We start from the raw sequence: 26,506 nt of genomic DNA, 5'->3' as shown, positions 1-26,506 counted from the left end.
GGGCATGGCAAGCAGCCCCCTAGTGGTTTTAAAAAAACATTTTTTGTGAGTGGAAAAAGAGAATGCAGTTTAACATTAGCAAGATTTCTGCAGGCCCTATTTAAATTAACTTATTTTGCCTGCAAGAAAGTAAATTTTATTAGCTAAATTGTGCATTAGTAGCTTACAATATTCTTCTGATTTTTTTTTTTAATCTCACTCTATCAGTTGGGTTAGATTTTTTTTTTAATTGATTGTAAGATCCAAAGTGGAATTATTATGATTTATTAATCACTGATAATTTTGAGCATAAGAAAGTTTACACTTTCGGGACTGAACATTTCTCATAGATCTAGAGCTCTCCTAGCCTAAATATATTTTGTATTTAATAATTTTGACAGAAAATGCTTATTTTAGTGCTGGATATTGTGGGTGTTTGTGTCAAACAGTAATTATTTAATGATAGTCTAAAATGTTCTCAAACATTTTTTCTTACTTCGTCAACTGCAAATTTTTGTTATCAGTGGAAATATTTTTTCTTCAGTTTGTATGTGTGGTGAAACAGATGCTTATCAATATTCACCAATAAAAATCTAATCCCTACAAGCCTTGTTCTATTATTGACTTTGTTTCTAATTGAGCTTTAAAAGAATTGAAAACTGGCTACTTTATGATGAGTTTCTTTGCTAGGTGACCCAGAAGAACTAATGTTCCAGTACTTCAAAAAGTTTGGAGACAAACCCTGCTGTTTCACTGATCTCAAAGTGTTTGTGGATCTTCTCCCACCCACCCAGTGTAAAAAGGTAAGAACATCAGCATTGGGTGAAGTAAAAGAGAAGTGCTGGAGACTTCTGAGAGCACCAGCTGTTTGCCAAACACAGCTTTTGACTGTGGTGCTATCAAAAGGAAACCTCCGTTCTGGGAGAGAGTAAGTCAGTTTTTAAGAAAAACAAATTGCTGAAAACGTAGAATTGTTAATTTTTATTCAAAATTCTTCTCTAACTGGGGAAAAAATAGGTTTCTAGAAAATCAATAGTGCCAAAGTTCTGAATTATTTCAGGGAGGATTTTCACAACATACACACTAGGGATGCAAAAGGTTAACCAGTAAGCATCACCTTTAATGGGTAATGCTTACCAATTCCAATTAACCTCTGGGGGCTGGAGCAGCTTGCCCCTGCCATGAGCAGAGGGTTGCTCCAGTTCTGCAGACAGGCACAGGCTGGAACAGCCCCTACCTGTGGCGAGTCAGCCACAGGCAGAGACTGCCCCAGCCAAGGTGGTGGTGGGGCTGCTCCAGTAGCCCTCCCACACACCTCCCCTTTAATCGGTTAACAGGTTAAACATCACATTTAACTGATTAACCAATTAAATGGGATTTTACATACAGGGTTTATTCCTGAAAAGTGACTCTCAGGCATTAGAGCATTCACTGCCACAAGTGGTTCTATTGGAATAATTCAGTAACTGTTTGTAGGACTTATCCTTCTTTTATTTTTCAGTTCTGTGTTGTCCTATCACCTTAAGGTGGCTTTGGGTAGATTCAGTCCTGCTGTATTTATTACTGGAAAGCTCCTTCAGGATTGATTTTAGTGGTATAACCTCTCATCACTCTTGTTTAGATTGTCTCAGTCTGAGATACACAGTACAGCAGGGGTGTGTACAGCAGGGGTGGGTATCTTTTTGGGGTCAGGGAATGCTGACCCACAGAAAAATCAGCTGGGGGCCACACAAGTGAGAAGCAAAAAACAAAAACCCTCACTGACGTGGCCCCTGACAGAGAAGCAGAAAGACACTCCCCTTGCACACTAGAGCTCTGGGGGTGCCCATGCTATTAGATTTTGTGTGCTCCAACCCTGCAAGTGGATGGTGGGGAGGAACTGCAGTGCCAGCACAGGCTCCCCAATGCTGGGGAAGCCCCAAGATTCAGGGGCTGGATCCAGGTCTTAGGATCCCCACTCCTGCAGTACCGCCCAAAATATCTGTCCTCTAAAGAGGTTTATTCTCCTCATATAAACATGTACAACTACCATTGAAGCAATGTGAATTACACGTGAGCATTAAGGGAAGATAAACCTCCATAAAATGAATGTTAATTTTTATCTAAAGTATCAGAATGAATGATTGGTTTGTTAGGTAATAGGACTTTGTGTTACTATTTTGATAAACATTATCTTTTCCTTCTCTCCTATATACATTCTCTGTGTCCAATTGTAAACACTCTCTGGTTAAATGCCTTTCTCTTAAACTCTGCCATGCATCAGGCATAGATAGGGCACCAGGCAATAACACTGCATCAGTTCCAAGTGACAAATGGTAACATCAGCATCAATTAAAAGAGGTGACTGAGACATTATTTGTAGTTCTCTGAGTATCTTTCTGACACCTACCTTGTTTAAACTTAAATTGAGAGAGAGGATTTCAGCAGAGTCAGGAGCAGCTTGGTAGATGACTTCAGCAGCCGGGAATCCTGCTACTCATCTCCTTGCTCTTCTAGGCCAGTGGTTCCCAAACTTTTCGGCATCACACCCCCTTTTTGATTTTTGAGAGACCCTCATGCCTCCTCACCTCTTCTTCACCATCATCCAACCTTCCTTTTATCAAAAAATTCAATTCATAATTTAAAATAAAAAATAAACACAATAAACTTGGTATAAAATTTGTATTTAAAATTTAAAATAAGCACAAATAGTGGGGGTCTGGGCAGGGGACAGTACTCGTAGGGGTCTGGGTGGGGGGAGGGGACAGGGACAGCTTGACTGGTACCTGGGGGTCCCACAGCTGCGTGCCAGGTCTGGGTCTCAAGAAGAGTGTGCGCTGCTTTCCTCCTTCCCAAACAGCTGGTGCATTTCCTGAACAGCTAAGTCTGTTGTGCCACTGGGGAATTCCTACCCCCTGCTGCCTGCCTACGCAGGGGGAGGAGGGGAAAGTAAGAGTCCCAGGACCGTGCCAGCTCCAACTGCTGAGGCAGCGCGTGCCTTGCTCCTCTATTTCCCATGGCAGTCGTGTGCTGCCTGAGCAGTTGGAGCTGACACAGTCCCAGGACTCCTACTACCCCCTGCCCCGCCCACACACAGACAGGAAGCAGGGGAAAAGGAAGTCCCTGGCGCCATGACAGGTGCTACTTCCATTTTTCGCAGGAAGTAGCACCAGCGCAGGCTCTTTCATAGGGTTCAGGGGGAATGACGGGAGGTCACCTCATGGCCCCCCCCTTGGAATTTCTTCACGTTCCCTAGTTTGGGAACCTATGATCTAGGACATTGTGAAATATTACTCAGGGATGAGAGTGAGACAAAACGTCCTGGATCAGTTAAAGGTCATTAACAAAAGCTATGTAAACTACGTATATGCATTATCTATATTGGGGATCTTTTGTAAAAAAAAATTCCCTTTGTTGCTAATGTTGGCTCAGTTCTCCCAATAGTGGTTATGCTTAATAGCCTTACTATAGACAGGCTGCTGCCAACACTTTAAGCCCATGTTACCTAAAATGTTCAAAGCAGTTCTAATCATTGCTGTGTTAAATCCATTTTTAGCTAGAGCAGTGTTTCCCAATTTTATTAGGCCATGGGACCCTTTTAAACTCTGAAGAATTTCAAGGAATCCCTATAGCCGGGGGATGGGGGGTGGGAATTGGTCAAACAATGTCAACCGCATGTCCCGAGTGGGCTTTGGAAACAGAGTGGCAGTGGTGGAGGGGCGGTATCTGAAAGCCGTCAGGAAACCAGAGAAGGAGCCAGCATCTTTGCACACCAGCTGTTCTCTATCTCTTTCAGGGGGGGTGGGAATGATCGGGTTCTCGCAGAACCCTTACTTTCACTTTGTGGAACCCTGGGTTTCCGCGGAGCACCATTTGGGAAGCGCTGTGCTAGAGGGAAAATAATGGTAACGTAGCAAGGGAAATTTTTTAAATCATTCATTTTTAATTCCTAAAGTGCTGAACAGATTTCATTCTGACTTACCCAGGCCTAAGAAAATTAATTCTTTGGAAAAAGCTGTATGGGTTGGTGCTGATAAATAAGATATTTTTAATAAATAACAATAGAATTTTTCCTACTTAGCAAGGAATAGAGCATTTGGGCACTTGAAGACATAGTTAATGTTAAGTCTGTGGATAGTCCCTTTGACTTTTTTTGGTACTTCTGCATTCTTAGGGTCAGGATCAGAATTCATACCATCTTGAGGGTTGAGCCCTCTAATTTCAGATTTAAGTGCCACTTGACTTATAGAGTTGGTACCAACACCTCCATAATATCATTTTGTTCCAGTTCATGACAATGGAAGTAAGACTTGCTAGTTGTTTTAGGTAACTAAGCACATTGCAAAATTTAACACTTGTGTTTCCTTTCCAGTTCATCAACCAGTTGCTGGGAGTCATTCCTCTATCAGCACCAGCAGAGGATAAACTTGCACTGCCAGCTGACATCAAAGCTTTGCAACAACACTTGTGTGTGGTACAGCTAACAAGATTGCTTGGTCTCTATCACATCATTGACAAAAAACAAAAGCTGAATGTAGTCCGGGAGTTGATGTTAAGATATCAGCATGGATTGGAGTTTGGTAAGACTATCTGAAACTAGTAAATTATACTTAGACTCTCCTGTGGGCTGCATTTCCAAAAGCTTGTTAGTTTTTGTAAAATTTTTCTATTTTATCAAAAAGAAAGTAGTAATTGTATTTGTGTCTGGTTGAGAAGCTGTCTTTAAACAATCCTCTGGTGGGTCTGTAATCCACATTCTGTAATGCTGAGCTACTATAAAGAACCTGGATGTGAAACCAACTAGAAACAAAAGTGAAATGAACCCATTCCACTGTCCAATTTGAGGGCACTTCAAAAAGCATAAATGAGGAAAAGTGACACATTGACAATCTGTTCCATTTTTATAATTTGGCATTAGTCACAACTGTAAGGGAATTTGGGATTTCAAAAATAACTTGACAACATCCCTTAGAAATTTCCTCTGATGCACAGGAAGGCAGCTAATTTACATCAATCTATGTTAGAAATTATTGTCTCTCTCTCCCCCCCCCCCCCCCCCCTTGCATGTAACTATTTTGATTGTAGTTGTACTTTGGCAGGGTAACATTTTTTTTTTCTCTATAGGGAAATCTTGTTTGAAAACTGAATTGCAGTTTTCAGATTATTACTGTCTGCTTGCAGTTCATCTGCTCCTTGACATGTGGCTAGAGGCAGGTAAGTCCCTGCACTCGTCTTATTCTTAAAATCTATATGAATATTTTCCTGTTTTTGCTTGTGTGTTCTCCATTCCTGAACAGGAGAGCTGAACCTTGCTTCTGTCAGATGTCAGTTGTAGTTACTACTTATTGGGCAGAAGGAGTCATTGGTGAGTCACATAGCATTAGTCTGATGTTTCTGAGACGAGACAGGGTTCATCTCTTTGAGGCTTAATTCCATTGTTGTTCACTAGCTCAGCACTGTTCTCATCTATAGGAAGATACTGTCCCTACCCCAAAATGCTTATAAACTAAAAAAGACAGAAAAACACAAAGTTTGAGGGCAGGGATTACAAGTGAAGGGCTGAGGGGGTGTGTGGGTGTCAGTTCTGTAGGTTTGGAAATTTTTTCTGCATAAACCATTCTTAGCTGTTCAAGCTAACCTCTGCTAATAAGGAGTTTGCTTACCCAAATCTGGTCTTAAACCAAACATGTATTAAGAATTTCATTTTCTCAGTCCCAGTAGAATCCTTCCTTGCTAAGCGTTCCCCCATCCTTCCTCAGTCGAGCCTCTCTCTGTATCCCTCTACAGAATCCGTGCCCCCTTCCCTCTGCACAACCTATTCACACGAGAAATAAGTCCCTCCTGATGTCAGACTGCTGACATTGCTGGGCTCCAGCAACTATAAAGACTACCTTTTGGCATTACTGATTTGAGGAAATATGACCACAGAATTCTCCCAGAGTCCTAGCTCAAAAGTGGTTGGGAGGTAGGGAGCTCCACGGGTATCCCCTCTTTCTGCTGCCTTGTGGTGTGACAGATGAGGACTCTTCTTTCTGGAGAAGTTTTGGTCCTTCACACTGGGAAATCCTATGGAGGGATCCAGCCCACAAAGTTCTCCTGGGAAGGTAGGCAGGTATAGCCACATGTCCCCAAATTCCTGGCTCTGTTGGGGCTAGGTAGTACTTTGCTAGACTCTGTCCCATGATACTCAAATGCCCCCTTAATCTGATATTTTTGCAGTCTATAAATCCAGTGTGATCATTTACCAGAGCATCATCCTTTTACTGTCATATGCTGCTGGTGTGTGACATTTGCACTCTGTGGTAGATGGTAGCAGAATGTTCCCAGTGGAAATACAGGCACTAGCTCCTTCTAACCAGTTAACAAGCATGAAAAGAGTCCTTTTGCATCAAGGTTAAATTGTAATTATCTATATTTGAGGTGCCCACATGCCTTATTTTTGGTGCTGAGCAAAATACAATTCATTTAGGCATTCATATATTTTAAAGTAGCTTTGAGTGAGGAGAGAAACATATAGGCAGCATAGGAAGTATGTCTGAAGAATAAGAGAAGTTTTTCAACCCAGTACGTTGTGCCACTTTTAAACCTTGCTTTTTATTAAATACACTGTTCACCCCTAACGCTTGTGTATGCTTGTCTCCTCATCACCAGGTGAAGAGATGGCCGTGTGGCAGTCCTTGACTTTATTAGAAGAAGGATTAACCCACAGTCCTTGTAATGCTCAGTTCAAATTGCTGCTCATTCGAATTTACTGCAAGCTTGGTGCATTTGAACCTGTTGTGGAGCTTTATTCCAGCCTTGATGCTAAGCACATACAGCACGACACCATTGGGTGAGTAGTATATATTCAGGATAACTGGTCACACTTATTTTTAAATATTCTATTTTCAGTTCCCTTTAGAATTACAGACCAGTCATATGTTATGAAAAGGCTCACAGTGAAGATGCTGTAGAGTTTTTAATAAGGCGAGGGATTTATGCTGATGCCCTTGTCTCAGATTTCACCTAATGTTCCTATGGTTTTGCAGCATTATTTATTACTTAAGTGCTGCAGTCTGTCCCAGAGGTAGCCATGTGTCTGTGAGGCTTTATCAAAATAGTATGTGGGACGAAAGCTGCTTCTGTAATGTTAGTATTACACACAAAACACAGACCTCAAATCTTTTTTCACCTCCACCATAGTGTCTTTTAATCCATTTCTAGTTCGACCATTTCTATATTGGCTACTTTTAAAGGTTGGTACCACTAAATGAAGGGGATCTGCTTATTGTTTTCCTTTGTGGAAAATGCCTTTTGAATTTATATGCTTGATATGGAGACAGAGCATAGTGCTGACATACAGAACTGGTCATGCAATCTCAAGACTATGCTATGGAAAACATCAGTCTGGTCTACTTTGAAAATTGTTTATGAAGGCAGAAGTTATGCTATGGTTCTCTGCTCAGTGGAGTCCCTTAAGGAAATTTATCTTTTCAGTGCATTGTCACAGTGTATAATTCAATTTACTGTGTTGCATTCCAGATACCTTCTGACACGCTATGCAGAGTCCCTGGGTCAATATGCTGCTGCATCCCAATCCTGTAATTTTGCACTCAGGTTTTTCCACTCCAACCAGAAAGATGTAAGTAACATTTAGTTCTCTCTTGACTCCTCCTAACTAAGCGGTTGTGTCCAAGTTACTTCGAAGAGAGCGTATAGAGAGCCTATAGAAAGACTTATACAGGATTTGCTGTGGGTAGATCACAGTAGAAACATCAGATCCATCACATAGCAGCTTGTGGCAATGGTAAAGGTTTGCCACAGCTTTTTGTTTTCTGTTCAGAACGGCTTAAAATTCCACCACAAATCTTCATTGCTTGCTGGCATTCTGCTTTTGACCTTTCATTTGCTAAAAGCCAATATATTCTAAATATATTTCAGCCATGCTGATATAGTCATTTTAGAATGAATAGCTAAAGAATAGTGATTTCTATATTACTATAACTGAAAAATTAAAATGGTAAGTGACTAGTCCATTTTGGTATAAATTCATAGTTACATGGCAGCACAGGATGCCACATGAAGATCCTGATGGCATGAACAGGTGGTCTTGAAGTCTCACAATGCTCTGGTTAAATGACTACTCTCAATACTACAGATTGTTATAATTGTGCTGTTGGGCATAAAGTCAAGGTATGAAGAGAGGAAAATTTAGAATAGCTTTATCAAAAGCTGTGGCTTCATTAAAGCAAAGCAGAACTAAAAATTAGCTGCAATACCTCAAGATGAGGATTTGGGATTCTGCAGTGCTAATGAAAATTCATTTCAACTGCCACCACCAGACCAACAGAAGGAAAAGTGATGTGACTTGCAGGAAAGTCCTCCTGATATAAAGAGGAGCCTCACTTCAAGGATGGGATTCTTTGGGTGAGGCTGATGAAAGAGCAGCTGAACTTCCTGAAGAGCATTTGATACTACTTAAAATGCTCATGCTCGTGGCTAAGCCTCCAGAGAAATTCAGTTGCTTGTTTGTGACTCTTCACACTTTTTAATTATTATTGTCATAACACTCTTATTTGTTCAATGCATTTCCTGGAAGAATCTTGGTGTAGCCATAGGAAAAATGTCTTTGTTATTCCACAACAGCATTGTCATGTTTTAATAAAATCCTAACTAGATAGAGAAGTACTGAATTTTACATTCATTTCTTTAGCATTGGGGTGAGTATTTATTAGACCATTAAGAATAGAAGAAAGTGCTGTAATCTAGAACAATCGTTACATGATTGTATATACTCCCCGTGATGGATTCAGGAGGTACACTTCATACCAGAGAATGAATTTTAAGATTTAGCACTTACACAGTAATGTTTTACAAATGTTGATCCTCACAACATCCCTGAGAGGTACGTAATAGAGAATTATCTCCATTTTACTGATGTGAGAGAACTGAGTTGCAGAATAGCTGACTTGACTACACTCTGTCTACACCCTTTTTGCACAAGATCCTTATGCCTCAAAAAGGGAGGTATACAGATCTTGCGCAAAAGGGTTTTTCTGTGTGAAACTGACCCATCTATACTGCTAGTTTTTGTGCAAAAATATCTTGCACAAAAAGCCTCAGGCAGAGTTTATGCAAATGAAGTGCAAGAAGTTGCTAATGAGCGTTTCATTAGCATACTCTGCTGGCAAAAGCTGGCAGTGTAGACATAGCCTCTGAGTCATTGGCTGAGCTGGGATTAGAATTTAGAAATTTTTTGGCTCCCAGTGGGAAGTTTGCTCACTTTGTTCTTCTAACATCAAATAACAAAGTAAGGGTTACCTATCATGTGTAGAAATGTGCATATGATATAAACAGTACAGTCAGATAGAAGAATCTCCTTAGTTTGTCAGTAGCTAAGTTCTTTCAATATGTAGGGTCTCTGTAATGCTTTAACTATCTTCTAAGGGTGGAAATGGAGGTGGTGATTTTAGTGGCAAAATGTGGCTGCAATTGACATGTGGAAGTGGCGGCTTGGAAATGTCACGTGTGTGGGAGATTTGCTGGATAGATGACATTTTGGCAAGCTTTCTCTTACTTGCCTGGTTTTTGGTTTTACTCTACTGAACTTACTTACCAAGGTCTTTGATACTGTGTGATGGGTGTACTCCCATTACAAAGAAACAATTCTGGATGAAAACCCTAATTATTTTGATAGATGAGTCTTGGATTTTTCAACGTAATGCCGCTTCTTTTGCAAAGGGACACGTGCTTTTTTTTTTTAAAGCTATGTTTGATCTGTTTCTAAGTAATTCAGTGGATGTCAGAGGAAGAGACTACAATTCAGGACAAAGATGACTTTGACAGCAACATAAAATGGGAAAATGAAGATTTGGAGGAAACACTTTGGACATAATTCTCTTGACTGGGAACACTGTAGACTGAAAAGTTCAAGAAATCCATATTGATCTGGAAAACAGCTCAGATTCAACTAGCATCTAGCTGCTTTGTTGCCTCTGGCCACCAGCTTAGGATAAGGTTATTCTTGTTGGTTTGAATTAAAAAAATATTTTGGATGGAGAAGACCCAGTTGCCCTTTTCAGTATCTCAGTGCACGTATCCACACACATCTGTCTGCATTCCATGTGATGTTGGGACACTCTTGGCATGGGGAATGCTACCCAGAGTCTGGTGTCAGTTCAGTTTTCAGAATTTGTGGAATACTTCTTAGCAAACCAACAGACTAATCCAGGTATCTCATCTCAAAGGATTTGAATCAAAGTGGAAAAAGATGCATTTGGATTATCAACTTCTTCCTACCATTAGTTTGAAGAGACAGTTTTGAAGACCTAAAATGTCTTTTTTTTTCTTCTCATGGATATACTGCATTCCAAACAAGACAGATCACTAATACTGTCCTTGATTTCCACAAGACAAGCATGGATTTACTTTATCATCTGAGCTGAACGGTTTCAAGTAGTCACCAGTTTTAGGTTTGTTTAATGGAAACTACACTACTATAAGAATTACCAGCATGCCTGTTGTATTTATCTTTAAATCCTGTCTGTTCTGCAAATTGCAAGTGACAAAGATTCATTTCCTGAGTTTTGTTTGAATAGGACAATTTCATGTCAAATAGGGCTTCTCATAGAGGTCATGCCTCAAATGTCATGAGTTCAAAATCTGCCTGCAGTTTTCATTCCCTCCTGCTATTCAGTTAGGGGGTTGCCTCTTCATCTTACTAACAGTTCTGACGTCAGATTCCTGGATCCCCTTCTAGTCCCACAACATCATCTAACTGCAATGTTAAAGGAGGACTGTTCTTTAAAAGTTACCTTTTTGGCCAGAATACTGCCTGCTCCTTGTTCTTTGCTCTTAGCTTCTTAAACCACTTGAAATTTCACCAAAATGTGTGTGTTCCAAATACAGTCTATATATGGAAACCCATAAACATGCCTTGTAGTATTCTTTTCATGGGACTTTGCTGAAACAATATATTTGGAGCTTAAATTGAGAGGTCTCACATGAAAGTGCAGTTGTTTTTAGTGAACAGAACAGATCATCTTAAACTAATGCATTTTTCAGCATGCTTGCTGAATTTATGCCCCATGACATAGTGAATTAAATACCTCACAAGGTGACAGACATCACCGAATCCAGTAGGACATCCACTACCAACAATCTTGAATATTCCTGTTTTGAGAGAGAACACAAAGGGCAGACAGGAGGAAAAAAGGCAGCATTTACTGTACTTAGCCAAAACTAAAAAGGCAACTTCATCCTTTTCAAGAGAGTCCTTCTTTAAAACTGCAGAATCACAAGTAATCTCTTTAATTTTCTTGTGTCCGTCCGTCTTTAATTTCTCCAGATACTGCAGGCAAACAGAGCACCGTGGTGTCCCCTGGGGATTTAAAAGCCGCGTCGATGCAGTTGAATTAGCGCCCAGGGCGCAATCCCGCGGCCTGAAATGAATTCTGCAAGGCTGGTTATCAGGGTATGTTGTTGAATATTGGCATATTTTTCATATTCTGCAAATAACCAAATTGCTTGGTAAAAAGAAAACTGGCTAAACGGACATTCCCTGTTTTTGGCAACATACGGTGACATTTGACTGTGTTAAGTACAAGGTTCTAGTCTCTCAAACCCTTCAGACCAGGTTGAATCAATTGATATATTCTAAACACACACCGGTGACATGATCTGGTGTATGTCAGATGTGAGTTCATCCCATAATCTATCATTTGTGGGGTTTGTTCTGATTTTCCAGAATTTCTCATTGATAGAGTAATTCTGGTAAAGTATCTATGTTGTCTTGGTGCATGAATTCCTTTCTATGTTTTAATATTGATAGTTACATCAAAATAAGTGCTCGAATTGGGCTCCCTACTTATATTGATCTCTTCATGAGGAACACTTGGAAGGGCCTGAAACATTGGATTAAAGTTTATATTGTTGCATTCTGTTGGAGAGGGGATGCATATTGTTGCATGGATTCTGAAGTTTCCTTTGGGATTTAGATTGTATTGAGATGTAATGTGTACACGCCGCATGATGTTATCCTGTGATGTTGTATTCAAAATCTAATAAAAATGAGAAGCAAAAGTGTAGCATGAGTAATTTTTTAAACCCATGAGAAAATAACACATAATGGCACATGTTCAAGTCAGATGAAGGAAAATCTGGGATAGATTTATTTTAGTTATAAATGGATTTTCTCAAATGAAATGGTTGCATTTTATTCGAGATGCCCCCAATTTCTGTAACATATATAACCAGATATAAAGAAAAAGAAGAAGCTTCCCATTCAGAAAAAGCTATCTTTCAATATTAGGAGTGGCATCAACTTGATGTTTCTTTATATTGGCTCATTTATTTAATAAAAGAAATTGGTGGCTTGCTAGACACACTATCCCAGGGTACAGTCTGCTTTTGTTAAAGAAGCAAAGCTTACTCCACTATCTATGTGCAGAACTACATCTTTCTCCCAGGTGATAAATGCTTGCTAGATTCTACACCTCCAGATTCATGGCAATCACAGATTTCATTCATTGGATATAACCCTGTTAAGACTCAAGTTTTTTTTTACTTTATCATGGCAACTAATACACAGATTAATGTGTGTTCTTTCCTAGACCTCAGAATATATTATTCAAGCCTACAAGTACGGGGCATTTGAGAAGATCCCAGAATTCATTGCTTTTAGGAATAGGCTGAACTCCTCGCTTCACTTTGCACAAGTCCGCACTGAACGGATGTTGTTAGACCTCTTACTTGAAGCAAATATGTAAGTATGGTGGAAACAAGAGTAAGTAACTCTAACAGTAAACCAGACAGGGATTCTGCAAGGGGAGGACAGCCTTTCCTGTTAAAAAGGCTTCTTTCCTACCTAGAAGAAGTAATTAGAATTGCTTCCGTATCAGCCTTAGGTCTGGACTACACTAGAAAATTAAGTTGACTTGACTTTGTCACTCAGGTGTGTAAATAGTCTACACCCTTGAGCAGCATAGGTAAGCCAACCTAAGTCCCTGCACAGACTGGGCTGGGTCGACAGAAGGAGACTTCCATTAAACTAGGGAGATGGATTGCCCTGGCTATGCTGCAATAGTATTGTAAGTGGAGACAAGTCCTTAGTTTCCCCATCTGTAAAATGTGTTACTCTATTAGAGTGCTTCAGAAGGATGTTCAGAAGTTTAACGTTTGAGGTGTTCTGTGGGAATATGGTGTTGAAGTACAACATAGCCTCATTTATTATAATGAATTATTTATCCAGTTCTTCTAATTGCTCCAATATACCTTGAGTACAAACTCCAGTTAATGCATGTCAGTTGCTTGTTTCTGTCCCCACTCGCATTGGCTCTTCAACACAAGTAGATAGATTTGTCTTACGTAGATGGTAGTAAAATTACATGCTTGGTGGAGAATATAAACTATATCACCTGGTTGGGCTTTCACTTCAACTATTACGCATTTGGTTTAATGATACTAATATTTATGTGCTAGATCAACCAGTTTAGAAGAAAGTATAAAGTCCATGAGTCTGCGTCCAGAGGAGGATGATATTCCTTGGAAAGATTTGCATGACAACAGAGACCTAACGGTTTTATTTAATTGGGATCCAAAAGACAGGTGAGTGTAACAGCCCAGAACCGCAGGGGTCAGTATTTCTTAAATATTTTCTAGGCTGGCTAATTGTGCACATTTAACAAGAGCATCATTCACAGTTTCTAATGTTTTATTGTGCTTATTCACATTAATACTTTTGCCTGAACTTCTGTTCATTCTCACCTCTCATGTGATTCAAAAACTGCACCAGAGTAGGATAAAGGATGTTCATGGAAGCTTGCTACTGTTATAAAACATTTGTCTAAAAATGGTTGGTGCCTTTCTCTAGGGACATTTCTGAGGAGCATAGGAAACTGTCGTTGGAGGAAGAAACCATCTGGTTGCAAATCCGATCTTTAACTTTAAGATTAGTAAGCGGACTCCCAACTCTTAGTCATACTGTTCATCCAAAAAACTCTGAAAAGACTGCTGAGAATGGTGTCTTATCCAAAATTGATACAATACGGTCTCTGCTTCAACAACTGGAAGTGGCAGTGGATTCAGGGAAGCGGTTTCTTGAGCAGAATATTCAGGTATCTATTAAGGAAAAGTGATCCCAGAACCTTTAATGACTATGAATGCAAACACTGAAATACTGTGCAACTTGTAAGTGCTGCAAAATTCACTTAACTATGCCTGAATTTGCAGTGTGTGAATTCTCAGATGTGTCAAAGACCAACACTTGTCTTAAGGAAAAGCTGCAACATCTTTTTTTTTCCCCCCATTTCTTGCCTAGTATCCTGTCCTTGGCCCTCCTCCGACCCGAATGGCTGGCTTCTTCAGTAATGGCAGCTGTCAGTGCCAGACTAGCTTGTTTTATCTTGTTAGTGATATTTATGAACTAGATACCAATGGCTTAGGTAAGTGTTTGGGTTGCGGGAACGTGAAGCCAATTTGTATGGTGTGTTGCATGGAGTGGAAGTATCCATAGAATTTCAAAATGGTTTTGCATTAAGCTAATACATGCTATTAATGAGTTGGAAACACACTTATAAACCAAACGTGTAGATTTTTTTGGAATGACATCTTAGGTTATGAAGAAAATCACAGTTTCATTTAATTTGTGTGCATGATCTTAAGTCTTCTTGTATTTTCTTACAATAAGAATGTACCAGTTAGACATGCGTGAAGCATTCCGCACAGAGCATATTTTTGGGTTTTTTTTAAATTGTGTTTGTATTTTTAAGCACAAAAATCATTTAGAAAAGATTTATTTGTAATCTTTTTTTTTATTTCAGAAGATTCAACAGAACTCCAAGAGAGGATAGGGAATAATTTTAAATCTTTACTAGAACAATTAACAGGTAAGTAAAAGTTTGGGAATAAACATGACACTTCAAAATAAGATTTAAAAATGAATTATAGGGTTCTCTTAGGCTTCTTTGATAATGTCATCCTTAAATTGCTGTAGGCTGAGAATGGCATATTCTATTATTTCACTGCCATCCCCTCATAATCTCCCCATCTTTCAAAAAAATAAAACCATGTGTTGTCTACCAGTCATACACTGGAATTCTTGTAATTCTTGTTTTCTTGTTTGTGGTGATCTAAGACTAATCCAAATGATTTGGCTGCAGTTTGAAATAGTCTTTCTTTCCTCATTCCAGGCATTAAGTTAATTTTGAAGCAAAAAGTCAGTCATTTCAGAGTAAGCAGAGGGGGATTTACAATGAAATACCCCAAAGACATAGAGGCCCCCTGGGCCAGGCAGTCCAACACTGGATCTGACAAGCCCCCACACGGTGGGGGGCAGTGCCTCTGCAGAGAGGGTTGGGAGGGACAATCAGAAGAGCAGGAAGGCCCACCTGCAGGCTGCAGCCTCAGGAGAACTGTCAGGAGGCAGCAAGCAGTGCAAACACAGGCTGGAAGGCTTCTGAGGAACACTGGGCAGCCGCACAGGCGGCCAGAGAAAAGAGGTGCTTTGAAATGGGAAAGCGCCACTCCTCTCCAGCCACAGGCTGTGCAGCTATCCACACCTCGGAAGCTTTTCAGACCATGTTTGTGCTGCTAGCTGCCAGCTGGTGAGTGGCGGTTGCCTGTGGGTGAGGGTGAGAGCGGCTGGGGGATGGAGAGCAGTGGGAGGGGAAGGCAATGGAACTGTACCCCCTCCATACCTTTGGGTAGAGCACAGGTGGGTCTCTTCCCACTTCTCTGGGCCAGCCAGCACAGGGCTACTGGGGCACCTGAAGCTATCCTCCAAAGCCATGGAGATTATGGGGGGGGGGCATTATAAAGCACTTTATAGTAATTAGCTAATGATACAAACAATATTTGGAAAGATCATTAAGTGGTCCACCCAAGACCTTCAGCAATTTTTAAGTGGTCTGTGAAGACTATAAAAACAATCAAAGCACCTCACTGTATTTTCATGTACTTTTTATTACTTGTAATTCAAAAGGAGGATGAAAAAAAATAATGAAAAATGGAAGGGGTAGGAAGAGTGAATGTTCTTTTCTTGGCTGGGTCCCCAGAGGCAGGCCGCAGAAAGGAAGCTGATCATGGGGCCTCATTAACTCTAAATCCACCACTGGAAAACAGTTAACAATTTACCTCCATGAAAGGTGCACATAATTATAAACACAGAAGACAATAGAAAACCTTACATCCCAAGTTTATGAAAAAGGCTTTGCATTAGATTCATTCAGAAATTATTTTAAAATAATCCACTTTGGAAGCTGTCTTTGGTTAATCGTATTCTGTCCTCCACTAGTTTGAAATCAGTCCTTTTGTAACTTTATGTAGTATATTAAAATGTGTATCAGATAAAACATATGTAAGCATCAATGTTGATCCTTATTCCGTCTTCCTTTTGTCAGACTTGTTCAATAAATGTAAAGGTGACTTGATGGAAGTCAGAGATGGTATCTTAAAAACTCATCCTAACATTTTAGAAAACTTAGTCTTCTTTGTTGAGGTAAGCATATTTTTATTTGCTACAATTCTTGCTTGGTCTCTTTGCAAATTCCTGCTGTTCTAATTTAATTGTTCCATGTGAAAGTCCCTCTTTTACAGGCATCCAAATTACAAGACAAAATCTGTATCCTTCTCCCTTCCAAATTCTCCCTGAACCTTGCCCTTTCACATTCATCAACATATAATCATGATCAGAGCTCGCTGAACCACGGTGAGCCCCGCTCACCAGCCGCGCTGTCCCGCGATCTGCGCATGCGCAGATCGCCTGAACCCAACTCTTCCAGGTTACAATCTACTCACCACGGGCAAGTAGATTGTATAATTTGTCGAGCCCTGATCATGATGATCATGCTACAAAAATAAAACTTGACTTCTAGTGTTGGAATTGAATCAGGAGAATGTAGAGAATTCCTAAAGCGTTCTTTTTTGAAGAAGTGTTTATATAACAGTACATCACTTTTGGGAAACAAAATGCAGATAAAGAGGATGGTACAATGTTTTAGAAGTGACTCAGGATGTTAGCATAATAAATGAAATTCACAGATGCCAGTTTTTAATGTACAATTATGGAAGCTGCCATCTCTTTGCTTTTTATATCTGAGTTAGAGGATTTATCCAGCATTGCTTGGGTCCTTAACTCAAATGAGTTTTGTTGTTTTGCTCTTGGGTGGGGTTGGGGATAAGGGGTTCAGTACACAGGCTGCCCTGGAGAGATGACAACCTCAGCCCTCTCTCAGCACAGCAACTTTAGGCCAGGTGAGAAGCTCCAGTCCATGGCTGCTGCAGCGGAAATAGACAGGGGAGAGGGGCATGTCCCTGGTTGGGGGACAGACAGACGGTAAAAAACAAACTCTCAGAAATATAGGAAATCCCTGTCCTTTTCATCATCCCTGTCCTTTGCTGCCCTAATGGAATTATAGCTGTCCCAGTTCCCATCTCTGGCTCCCTGCTGTCCCCCTTTGCTCATTATACAGTATTAACCGCCCCTACTAGCAAATCTTTCCCTTTCCATTTTATGGGAAACAGTCACATTCTAGGTACATCCTATTGTCCTGGCACAACCAAACCCTTACCTTGCTTTAAATTATAAAAGAAAATTGCATTCCAAATTTGGTGATCTTAGCTCTTAATTGTTTAGGAGGAGTTCATGAAAAAACAGATTCCGGATGGACAGACACACAAACTCTCAAGTATATAGTAGATTACTAGACTTGAAGCAGGATGGATTGATTTAAATCAAAGCAATTTAAAACACCCAAAAAAACTCGATTGTTGTAAATTATGTTTCCCACTGACACTTGACATATTTCTTCAAACTGTGGTGCAAATCTGATCACTAAAGCATGTTAATTTACAACTCAGTACAGCATTTTACAACATCTAAGAGGGTATACTTTGTGTAATTTTTTAGATAACTTGATTTTTTCTATTTAGGAAAAAGTATATAATATTCATTACCTGCATCAAGCTGTAAATGCAGTAGCAGTACATTAGGAGTTATAAGAACTAAATCATACCCACAAACACAATAACACTTGCATTTGTTAAACTAAATCTTAAATGTTACATACATGTTTATATTTGCAACTGCAGTAGTCTCCTGAGTTGCTGACTGACAGCTGTCCCTAAACTCTTTTTTTATTAATTTTATTAACTCTAATAAACAAGTCCTCAGAACACTGAATGTATAGTGTCCTTAAAGCTTCTACAACTGGCTCTTATCTTCCTCATGCCCACTGTCATTTTGATTCATAGATTGAAACAGAAATACAACTTTCCTGCTTTTCCTACTCCCAGTTGATTTCTTAGATTTGTGTGAACAATACCAAACAATGAACAGTGACTCCTGGCACTTAACATTAAAAAGGTTCTAGAGCTGTTTTTAAACTAAGGACTGGGGGAAAGCCGACAGGTATGGAGGAACACAGGAACTGGACAGACATCTATTAGGGGAGGGTCTATTAATAGAGATGCTCTATGTTCTAGTCAGGAGGAGAGGATGGAAGTATGGGTCGGATCAGATGAGACACAATCAAATGAAAAAGAGTCTAACACATCAAGAAATGGCAGACAGATCAATAGTGACAAATTATTAAAGTGCTTATAGATAAATGCTAGAAGTCCAAATAGTAAAATGGGTGAACTAGAGTGCCTAGTTTTAAAGGAGGATATTGATATAATAGGCATTACAGAAACTTGGTGAAATGAGGACAATTAGGGGGACACAGTCATCTGAAGGACAGAACAGGTCGTGCTGGTGGGGGAATGGCACTATATGTGAAAGAAAATGTAGAATCAAATGAAGTAAAAATCTTAAATGAGCCAAAATATTCCATTGAATTTCTATGGGTAGTAATTCCATGCTCCCATAATAAGAATATAGCAGTAGGGATATATTATTGACCACATGATCAGGACAGTGATAGTGGCTATGAAATGCTATCTAATTAAAACTTGATAATAATGGAGGATTTCAACTATCCCATGTTGACTGGGTACATGTCACCTCAGGACAGGATGGAGAAATAAAATTTATTGATACCTTAAATGACTGCTTCTTGGAGCAGCTGGTTCTGGAACCCACAAGGGGAGACGCTATTCTTGATTCAGTCCAGAGTGGATCACAGGATCTGGTTCAAGAGGTAAATGTAACCAGATTGCTTGGAAATAGTGACCATAACATAATAAAATGTAACATTCCTGTGGTGGGAAAAATACCTCAGCAGCCCAACACTATGGCATTTAATTTCAGAAAGGGGAACTGCACAAAAATGAGGAGTTAAACAGAAATTAAAAGGTATAGTGACATAAGTAAAATCTCTGCAAGATGCATGGAAACTTTTCAAAGATACTATAATAGAGGCCCAACTTAAATGTATGCCCCAAATTAAAAAACACAGTAAGAGAACCAAAAAAGTGTCACTGTGGCTTAACAACTAGGTAAAAGAAGCAGACACAGATAAATAGATATCTTTTAAAAAGTGAAAGTCAAATCCTATGTGGAAAATAGAAAGGACCATAAACTTTGTCAAATTAAGTGTAAAAATAAAATAAGAAAAGCCAGAAAGGAGTTTGAAGAACAGGTAGCCAAAAACTCAAAAAATAATAGTAAAATGTTTTCTAAGTACATCAGAAGCAAGAAGAACTTAAATTGGAAATTGTGGAACTGTTAACTCTGGTTTGTAACCTATCCTTTAAATTGGCATCCATACGTAATGACTGGAAGATAGCTAACGTGACGCCAATATTTTAAAAGGGCTCTAGAGGTGATCCTGGCAATTACAGACCGGTAAGTCTAATGTCAGTACCGGGCAAATTAGTTGAAACTATAGTAAAGAATAAAATTGCCAGACACATGGATGAATATAATTTGTTGGGGGAAAGTCAACATGGATTCTGCAAAGGGAAATCATATCTTACTAATTTATTAGAGTTCTTTGATTAGTTCTTTGAGGGTGTCAACAAATTTGGACAAGGGGGATCCAGTGGATATAGTTTACTTACATTCCTTAAGAGCCTTTGGTTAGGGACATTGGCCAAAGACTTTCTGGAAATCTAAGTTGTCATAGGATAAGAGGGAAGGTCCTTTTGTGGACTGATAACTGGTTAAAAGGCAGGAACCAAAAGGTAGGAATAAATGGTAAGTTTTCAGAGTGGAGAGAGGTAACTAGTGGGGCCCCCGAAGAGTCTGTCCTGGGATCCATCCTATTCTACTTATTTATAAATGATCTAGAGAAAGGGGTAAACAGTGAGGTGGCAAAATTTGCAGATTATACCAAACTGCTCAAGATAGTTAAGACCAAAGCAGACTGTGAAGAACTTCAAAAAGATCTCACCAAAATTAAGTGATTGGGCAACAAAATGGCAAACGAAATTTAATATTGATAAAGTAATGCACATTGGAAAAAATAATCCCAACTATAGATACAATATGATGACGGACTAATTTGGCTACAACTATTCAAGAGAAAGATCTTGGAATCATTGTGGATAGTTCTCTGAAAACATCCACTCAGTGTACAGCAGCAGTCAAAAAAGCAAATAGAATGTTAGGAGTCATTAAAAAAAGGATAGAGAATAAGACAGAAAATATCTTTTTGCCTCTGTATAAAACCATGGTACACCCATATCTTGAATACTACGTATAGGTGTGGTCCCCTCATCTCAAAAAAGATATATTAGCATTGGAAAAGGTTCAGAAAAGGGCAACAAAAATGATTAGGGGTTTGGAAAAGGTCCCATATGAAGAGAGAATAAAAAGACTTGGACTTTTCAGTTTAGAAAAGAGGTGGCTAAAGGGGGATGATAGAGGTCTGTAAAATCATGACTGGAGTGGAAAAAATGAATGACAAGTTATTTATTTATTCCCACAATAAAAGAACCAGGGGTCACTAAATGAAATTAATAGGAAGCAGGTTTAAAACAAACTAAAGGAAGTTTTTCTTCACTCAGCACACAGTCAACCTGTGGAACTCCTTGCCAGAGGATGTGGTGAAGGCTAGAATTTAACAGGGTTCAAAAAAAATGATTGATAGATTCATGGAGGATAGGTCCATCAATGGCTATTAGCCAGGATGGGTAGGAATGGTGACAGGGGAGGGATCACGTGAGGATTACCTGTTGTGATCCCTCTCTCTGGGGCATCTGGTACTGGCCACTGTCGGTAGACAGGATACTGAACTAGATGGACTTTTGGTCTAACCCAGTATGGCAGTTCTTATGAAAATATTCTCTCCGTGCCTGAAGAGGAAGCTTCTGCTGTGAAAAGTTGGCTTAGCAACTGAAGAAACACTCTTTCAATTTACCTAGTTAATGATACCCACCAATGCAGGGGGTGTAACTTTGTTCAAAATATCATCAGTAAATGTACTTGGTTATATGGTTTTGCTCCAGCCCTGACATTTATTATGACTAGAATAACTGACAGTGATTTTGAGATGTTCATGCTATGGCAGCAGCAGCATCTTCAAAAGTTAGGCATCTACATTTATATCTGGGTTTAAGAATGTTTGCAAAATGGGGTGGAGTCAGTGTTTGATCCACTCACTTTCTTATTGCTTGTAGTTTAACTTTCTGGTGTGGTATTTCTTTCTTTCATCACTGTCTCCTGAAGTGCGTTGCAAATTTCAGTTGCAGCAGCAATTTCTCTGAAGTTTCATTACAGTTACAGATAATTTTCAGTATAATCATACATTCTCTACATTCCAATGTTAGATACTGTGTGAATGAGATTTCCATCTATTTAGTAATGGTTTTCTTCACAAATTTTATGCAAACAGGCTAATTTGCAAATAAATTGTTCAAAACAACCACAGAATTCCATTGATCATTTAGGGGAAGAATTATTTTGGATCCTTCAGCTCTCTTCAGTGAAACTAAACTAAAATGGTTGTTAGAAGTATTTTGTGACTTCAACAACATTTTCTTTTATTCCTTTAGAGGAAGTACTTAAGTCTTTGGCTAAAAGAGGCACTGAAGCCATATTATTGATAAGGAGCATCTTTCCGATATTTCTTCTAAACATCTTCTCATTTTTCTTTTAAATATTCTGTTGTGGGGACATTCCCTGATGTATCTATTGTTTCTGAAAGATACACAACCTCATCTTCTGTTGTGTCACAGGCACATATTACTGGATCATTGTGTACATTGCTCCTTCCATCAAGACTTAAACTGGCAAATTTTCCCTTGGTATTTCTTGCACACTGTTCTTACATTGCATCTAGCAACCTTCCACCAATATCAAAAGCACAGAACAAAAATAATTCTATCCAGTCTGTGTCTGTCTTTACACGTTTGTACATTGAGAAACAGAAATTGAAAGCCTAGAACTTTCAAGAAACAAGAGCTGGTGGTTAGGCTGGACAGACTAGAGCCATTAATTAATTTTTGTGAGACTGTAAGTGTAGGTATAGAATGTTTGTGGTGAGATTTAATTGTAACTTATTTTTAAAGGAGACTTTAGTATTTTATTGATAAAATCTGAGTTTATTTTTTGAAAAAAATTTTAAATGATTTTTAATTTTTTAAAAAGCATTGATCTTTATCCACCCTGACTTTAACCCTTTATTAAAGGACATAGTTTTGAACTTAAAAACAGCTTCACCAATATGAATTCTATTTGAACCATATTTGTACATCTGTTTTTCTTCCTTTCAGACAATTTCCATCACCCTATGGGTGTCAAGTTACTGTGATAGCATCCTACGACCCTTCAAATCAAGCTTACAGAAAAAGAAAAAGAAAAAAAAAGAAACCAATGTAGTTCTGGTAGGTGACTCAATGGAGGCACGAGTTTTAATCTTAAGATGCTTCCCTAAAAGTTAGTGAATATAATTTTCAAAAGCATCTTAAGTCCTATTTTCAAAAGTGACTAAGCACTTAAGCTCTATTAAGGGGCTCTCCTAAGCCACTTTTGAAGTTAGGACTTTAAGTCACTTATGTGCTTTTGAAAATTAATGGAAAAATGCAACATTATAGAATATTTCATAACCAACCCTAATGAGTATTCATTAGTTTATTGAATACAGTTAGTATGATTTCTGTTTTGTATATAAGCATCTTAAGTCCAGGGTTGGTGTTGTTTCCAAATTGTTCCGACAAAAAAAAAAGCAAGATAAAGGCTTCTAAAATGAGGGTACTATCAGATTACATAACATTTTTCATCTTCAGAAGATTGTTTTACAAACATTAACTACTAAATGAAATAGAATTTTGAATAGTTCACGGTGGGAATTTTTCAATTTTTTTTTTCTGGTTCCAAACTGAAACTTGTCAAGAAAATATTTCTGTTTCATCATGAAAGTTTCTCAGACCTTAGCTGGAATCAGTCTGAGCAGGTGATTTGAACCTAACTTCCCAGATCCCCACTGGGTAAGAGAGTCAGAATCTTCTGACCTAATGAATGTTTAATATTCTATACTAAGTGGAACAGGTCCAACAGGAGTTATTAATATTCAAATTGGGCAGAGCAAAGTCTCCCAGGAACATGTCATAACCACTGGCTTATAAGGTCAGCTTCATTGCATGGTAGAATAAAAACTAATTCCAATAGCTCCGTTTTTCACAAAATGGAAATGCTTGCCTGCTGGCCAGCCTTAATTTTTAAGCTATATTTGAATAACACATTTGTGGTTTGGGGCACAGAGAAGTCAATTTATTTTGAAATGGTGACTTGAGTGTCTTATACAAAAAGATTTAACATGGATGTAAAATGTGTTTTAATGTCACTTCTTCCTGTTTTCTTAGCCACCTGTGTTTACCAGTTTTTTGGATTATGTTACTGAGCTACAGACATTAACTTCCAATGTAATTGATCATATCAAAGGGCTCGAAATAATTCTGACTGCACTTAAACTTGAAGAATTGTCCATAGATGACACTTTACTTTCACAGGTAAGAAACTGTACCTTATTTTTTTGTGATTTTTTTTTTTTAATTAAAGAAATCTAGAGAATATCTCTTTGCTAGCTTCAGCTTTTTCTTTAAATGTTACCTATTGGAAAAGCTTTATAAGCACTAATATGATTGACTCAGTTGTTTGCTATTAACTAAAAAAAATAGTGTCACTGACTTAAAGTAGTAGAGCTTTTGTTATAAAGTTCCTACCATGTGGAGTCCAGCATAGTCACTTTTAACAAAATAATTAATTTAAAAACTCTGACTGGAATCTGAAAATTGTAAACCTATGTATCTTTTTTAAGTAAGTTGAGTATGTGAAGACAGGTGTTTTGTGTGACATCAATTTGTGTTTCCATGAAAGTGAATGATATGTCCAGCATAGAAAGACTTGACAACTTCAAATCATGATGGCACAGTTGTGACAGGAAATCCGTGTAGTTCAAGTATTTCTGACCATATAGAATCATAAAATACTAGAAAATTCTTTCTTTTTTGGAAAGAACCTGGAGAGTTCGAGTGCAGTCCCCTGCCCTCATGGCAGGACCAAGCACCATCTAGATCATCCCTGATGTCTATCCAACCTACCCTTAAATATTTCCAGTGATGGTGATTCTACAATCTCCCTAGGCAAGTTCAGGCACAATGTCTGTTAAGATGTCTCTGAAAATTATTCTTAGTGAAGAAATATCCTTTTTGAAGCCGTGAATGTTCCTAAAAGAGGGAGAAGATGCCCTCAAAGGACCAAGATATTATGACACCAGGAAATAGGTAGATTGTCGTTCCTTTAACAGGACACACTCAGAATGTGTCTACACAGCACCCGAAACTCGAAATAAGATATGCAATGTGCGCTACGCAAATTGCGTTGCTTATTTTGATTCTATTTTAAAATAGCTTATTTTGTCATTTGGCGCTGTCTACAGAGCACCAAATTTTTAAATAAAGTGCTATTTTGAGCCTTCCCTTAATCCTTGCAGAATGAGGTTTACAGAGATGGCAACATAGCAAATGCATTCAAAAGACGTGGGGTAGCTATTTCGGTAGCTCTGGTATCCTGAAATAACTTTGTGTAGACATACTCTCACTGACCACTTATTGAGTCTTTTTTTCATGAATTAATGGCCTGCCTCTGTTCAGAGCCTCAAAATATCATTGGCACTGAGTGGTAGAGGGTTGAATTTGGATGTACACATTTCATTTGGCAGATAAAGCACAAAACTAGCCATTTCTTTACCTTTAAATATGTTCAGAGAATTCTAAAGAATGAGAATCAAAAGTAGATTGGCATTCTTGCCTCACCTTAGGTTAGGAAAGTTAGCGACAAATTGCAAGTTGTAGCATAATTCAAGTGGGATATGGGTTTTTGAGAACCATGACTTTGTGCTATTCCCACATAGTATAAGAATTGGTCTCATTTGGGAAATTATGCTCTCCTCACTTAAAATAGTTGGTGGCTGTGTTTTACAGTTTTTAATTATAAGAATTGTATGAACTCATGTAGATTTCTTTTCAGTAGACCTGAAAAGAAAAACCCAACTCTATATAACTTGATGCTGTTCAAAAAACACTACGTTGGTAGTGTCCACAGCCTCAAAACTCTTATTGACTCTGGGAAATTAGTAAATAGCAGTTATAGAATCAGATGTGTGGAGCTTTTACTTCCAGATAAACTCTTATCAGCATGTCTGTCCCACCATGACTTTACATTCTTCTGGGAGCTTTACAGTATAGAGGTAAAATTCCATTTAATTAATTAACCAGTTAAACATTATGTTTAACTGGTTAACCTGTTAAGCAAGATCCTCCAGCCCAGATGGAGCAGCCTCTAGCTCACAGTGCTGTCTGCTCCTGATTTCAGTGCAGCAGGTGTGGGGTGGCTGCTCCTGGGTGCCAATTAATGGGTTCACCATGTGCCAGTTACCCATTCACATCCCTGCTGTATTAGACCAATATGCAGATGAAGTTTTCTGTAGTGTAGTGTAACAGCAGGATTTGTTTAAAAGATCCATTTAAAAATCACACTTCTGGGTTTGCTTTCCAGTACTCTTAAGTTATTGAAAGATTAGGAAAACAAATTGCATATATCATTGTGGGCCTTATGCATTTAACTGTAGTTTCTGTACTGTTTTCCCCCATTTCTGTTGCTCTTCTATGCTGTTGCTGTGTGAAATTTAGTATATCTTAAATATGAAAAGTCACTGTAAATTTACAAGAACTGGGAGTGGACAAAAGTAACATTCAAATTACCTTTTCTTAATGAACTAGACTTCAAATTGTCTTATCCCTTTGAAGCACTGTCTAGAATTATGGTAGCACTTTGACCCTTAATTGTCTTTATGGTTCTTTAATTACATTCGAGTGACACAAGTAAATGTTCTGCTAATTTATTCAGTCAGCGGATTCTACAAATTTCCTTTATGTTCTTCCAAGCATTGAGGGAATTTGGAAATCAGAAATGTGAAGATCTTAAAAAAAAAAAAAAAAATGTTTCACATTTATTTTGATTTTCTGGTACTCTAAATGCATTGGCTGAGGGATTGAGGGTTTCTACATGCATACTGTTTGCTATTCTATTCATTATTTATACTTTACTGTGGGTGTCAAACACTGTGAGTAAGCTGAATAGCATTACTGATACAGAGGCAGCAATGCAAAAGGAGGGGTTGGAGGCGGC

General features: G+C 38.6%; 1 protein-coding gene across 2 annotated transcripts in view; it reads left to right on the top strand.

The window, feature by feature from the left end:
• Positions 1-26,506, top strand: part of NAA25 (N-alpha-acetyltransferase 25, NatB auxiliary subunit) — a 54,232-nt gene that overhangs the window by 23,481 nt on the left and 4,245 nt on the right. Inside the window, exons 11-23 of one of the 2 annotated variants that reach the window (XM_075898742.1) lie at positions 670-782; positions 4,331-4,538; positions 5,083-5,172; positions 6,610-6,790; positions 7,480-7,579; positions 12,549-12,700; positions 13,417-13,542; positions 13,808-14,051; positions 14,255-14,378; positions 14,760-14,822; positions 16,335-16,432; positions 22,591-22,701; positions 23,680-23,826. In XM_075898742.1, the coding sequence (XP_075754857.1) occupies positions 670-782; positions 4,331-4,538; positions 5,083-5,172; positions 6,610-6,790; positions 7,480-7,579; positions 12,549-12,700; positions 13,417-13,542; positions 13,808-14,051; positions 14,255-14,378; positions 14,760-14,822; positions 16,335-16,432; positions 22,591-22,701; positions 23,680-23,826 (1,757 nt within the window). Of the gene's footprint in view, positions 1-669; positions 783-4,330; positions 4,539-5,082; positions 5,173-6,609; positions 6,791-7,479; positions 7,580-12,548; positions 12,701-13,416; positions 13,543-13,807; positions 14,052-14,254; positions 14,379-14,756; positions 14,823-16,334; positions 16,433-22,590; positions 22,702-23,679; positions 23,827-26,506 lie in introns of both variants that reach the window. The other variant, XM_075898741.1, reaches the window with a different exon arrangement.

This window comes from Pelodiscus sinensis, chromosome 15, assembly GCF_049634645.1.
Source record: "Pelodiscus sinensis isolate JC-2024 chromosome 15, ASM4963464v1, whole genome shotgun sequence".
NCBI classification, from domain to species: Eukaryota; Metazoa; Chordata; order Testudines; family Trionychidae; genus Pelodiscus; species Pelodiscus sinensis.
Note: the sequence above shows the minus strand (reverse complement) of the source record. Positions and strands in the feature narration are given on the sequence as shown.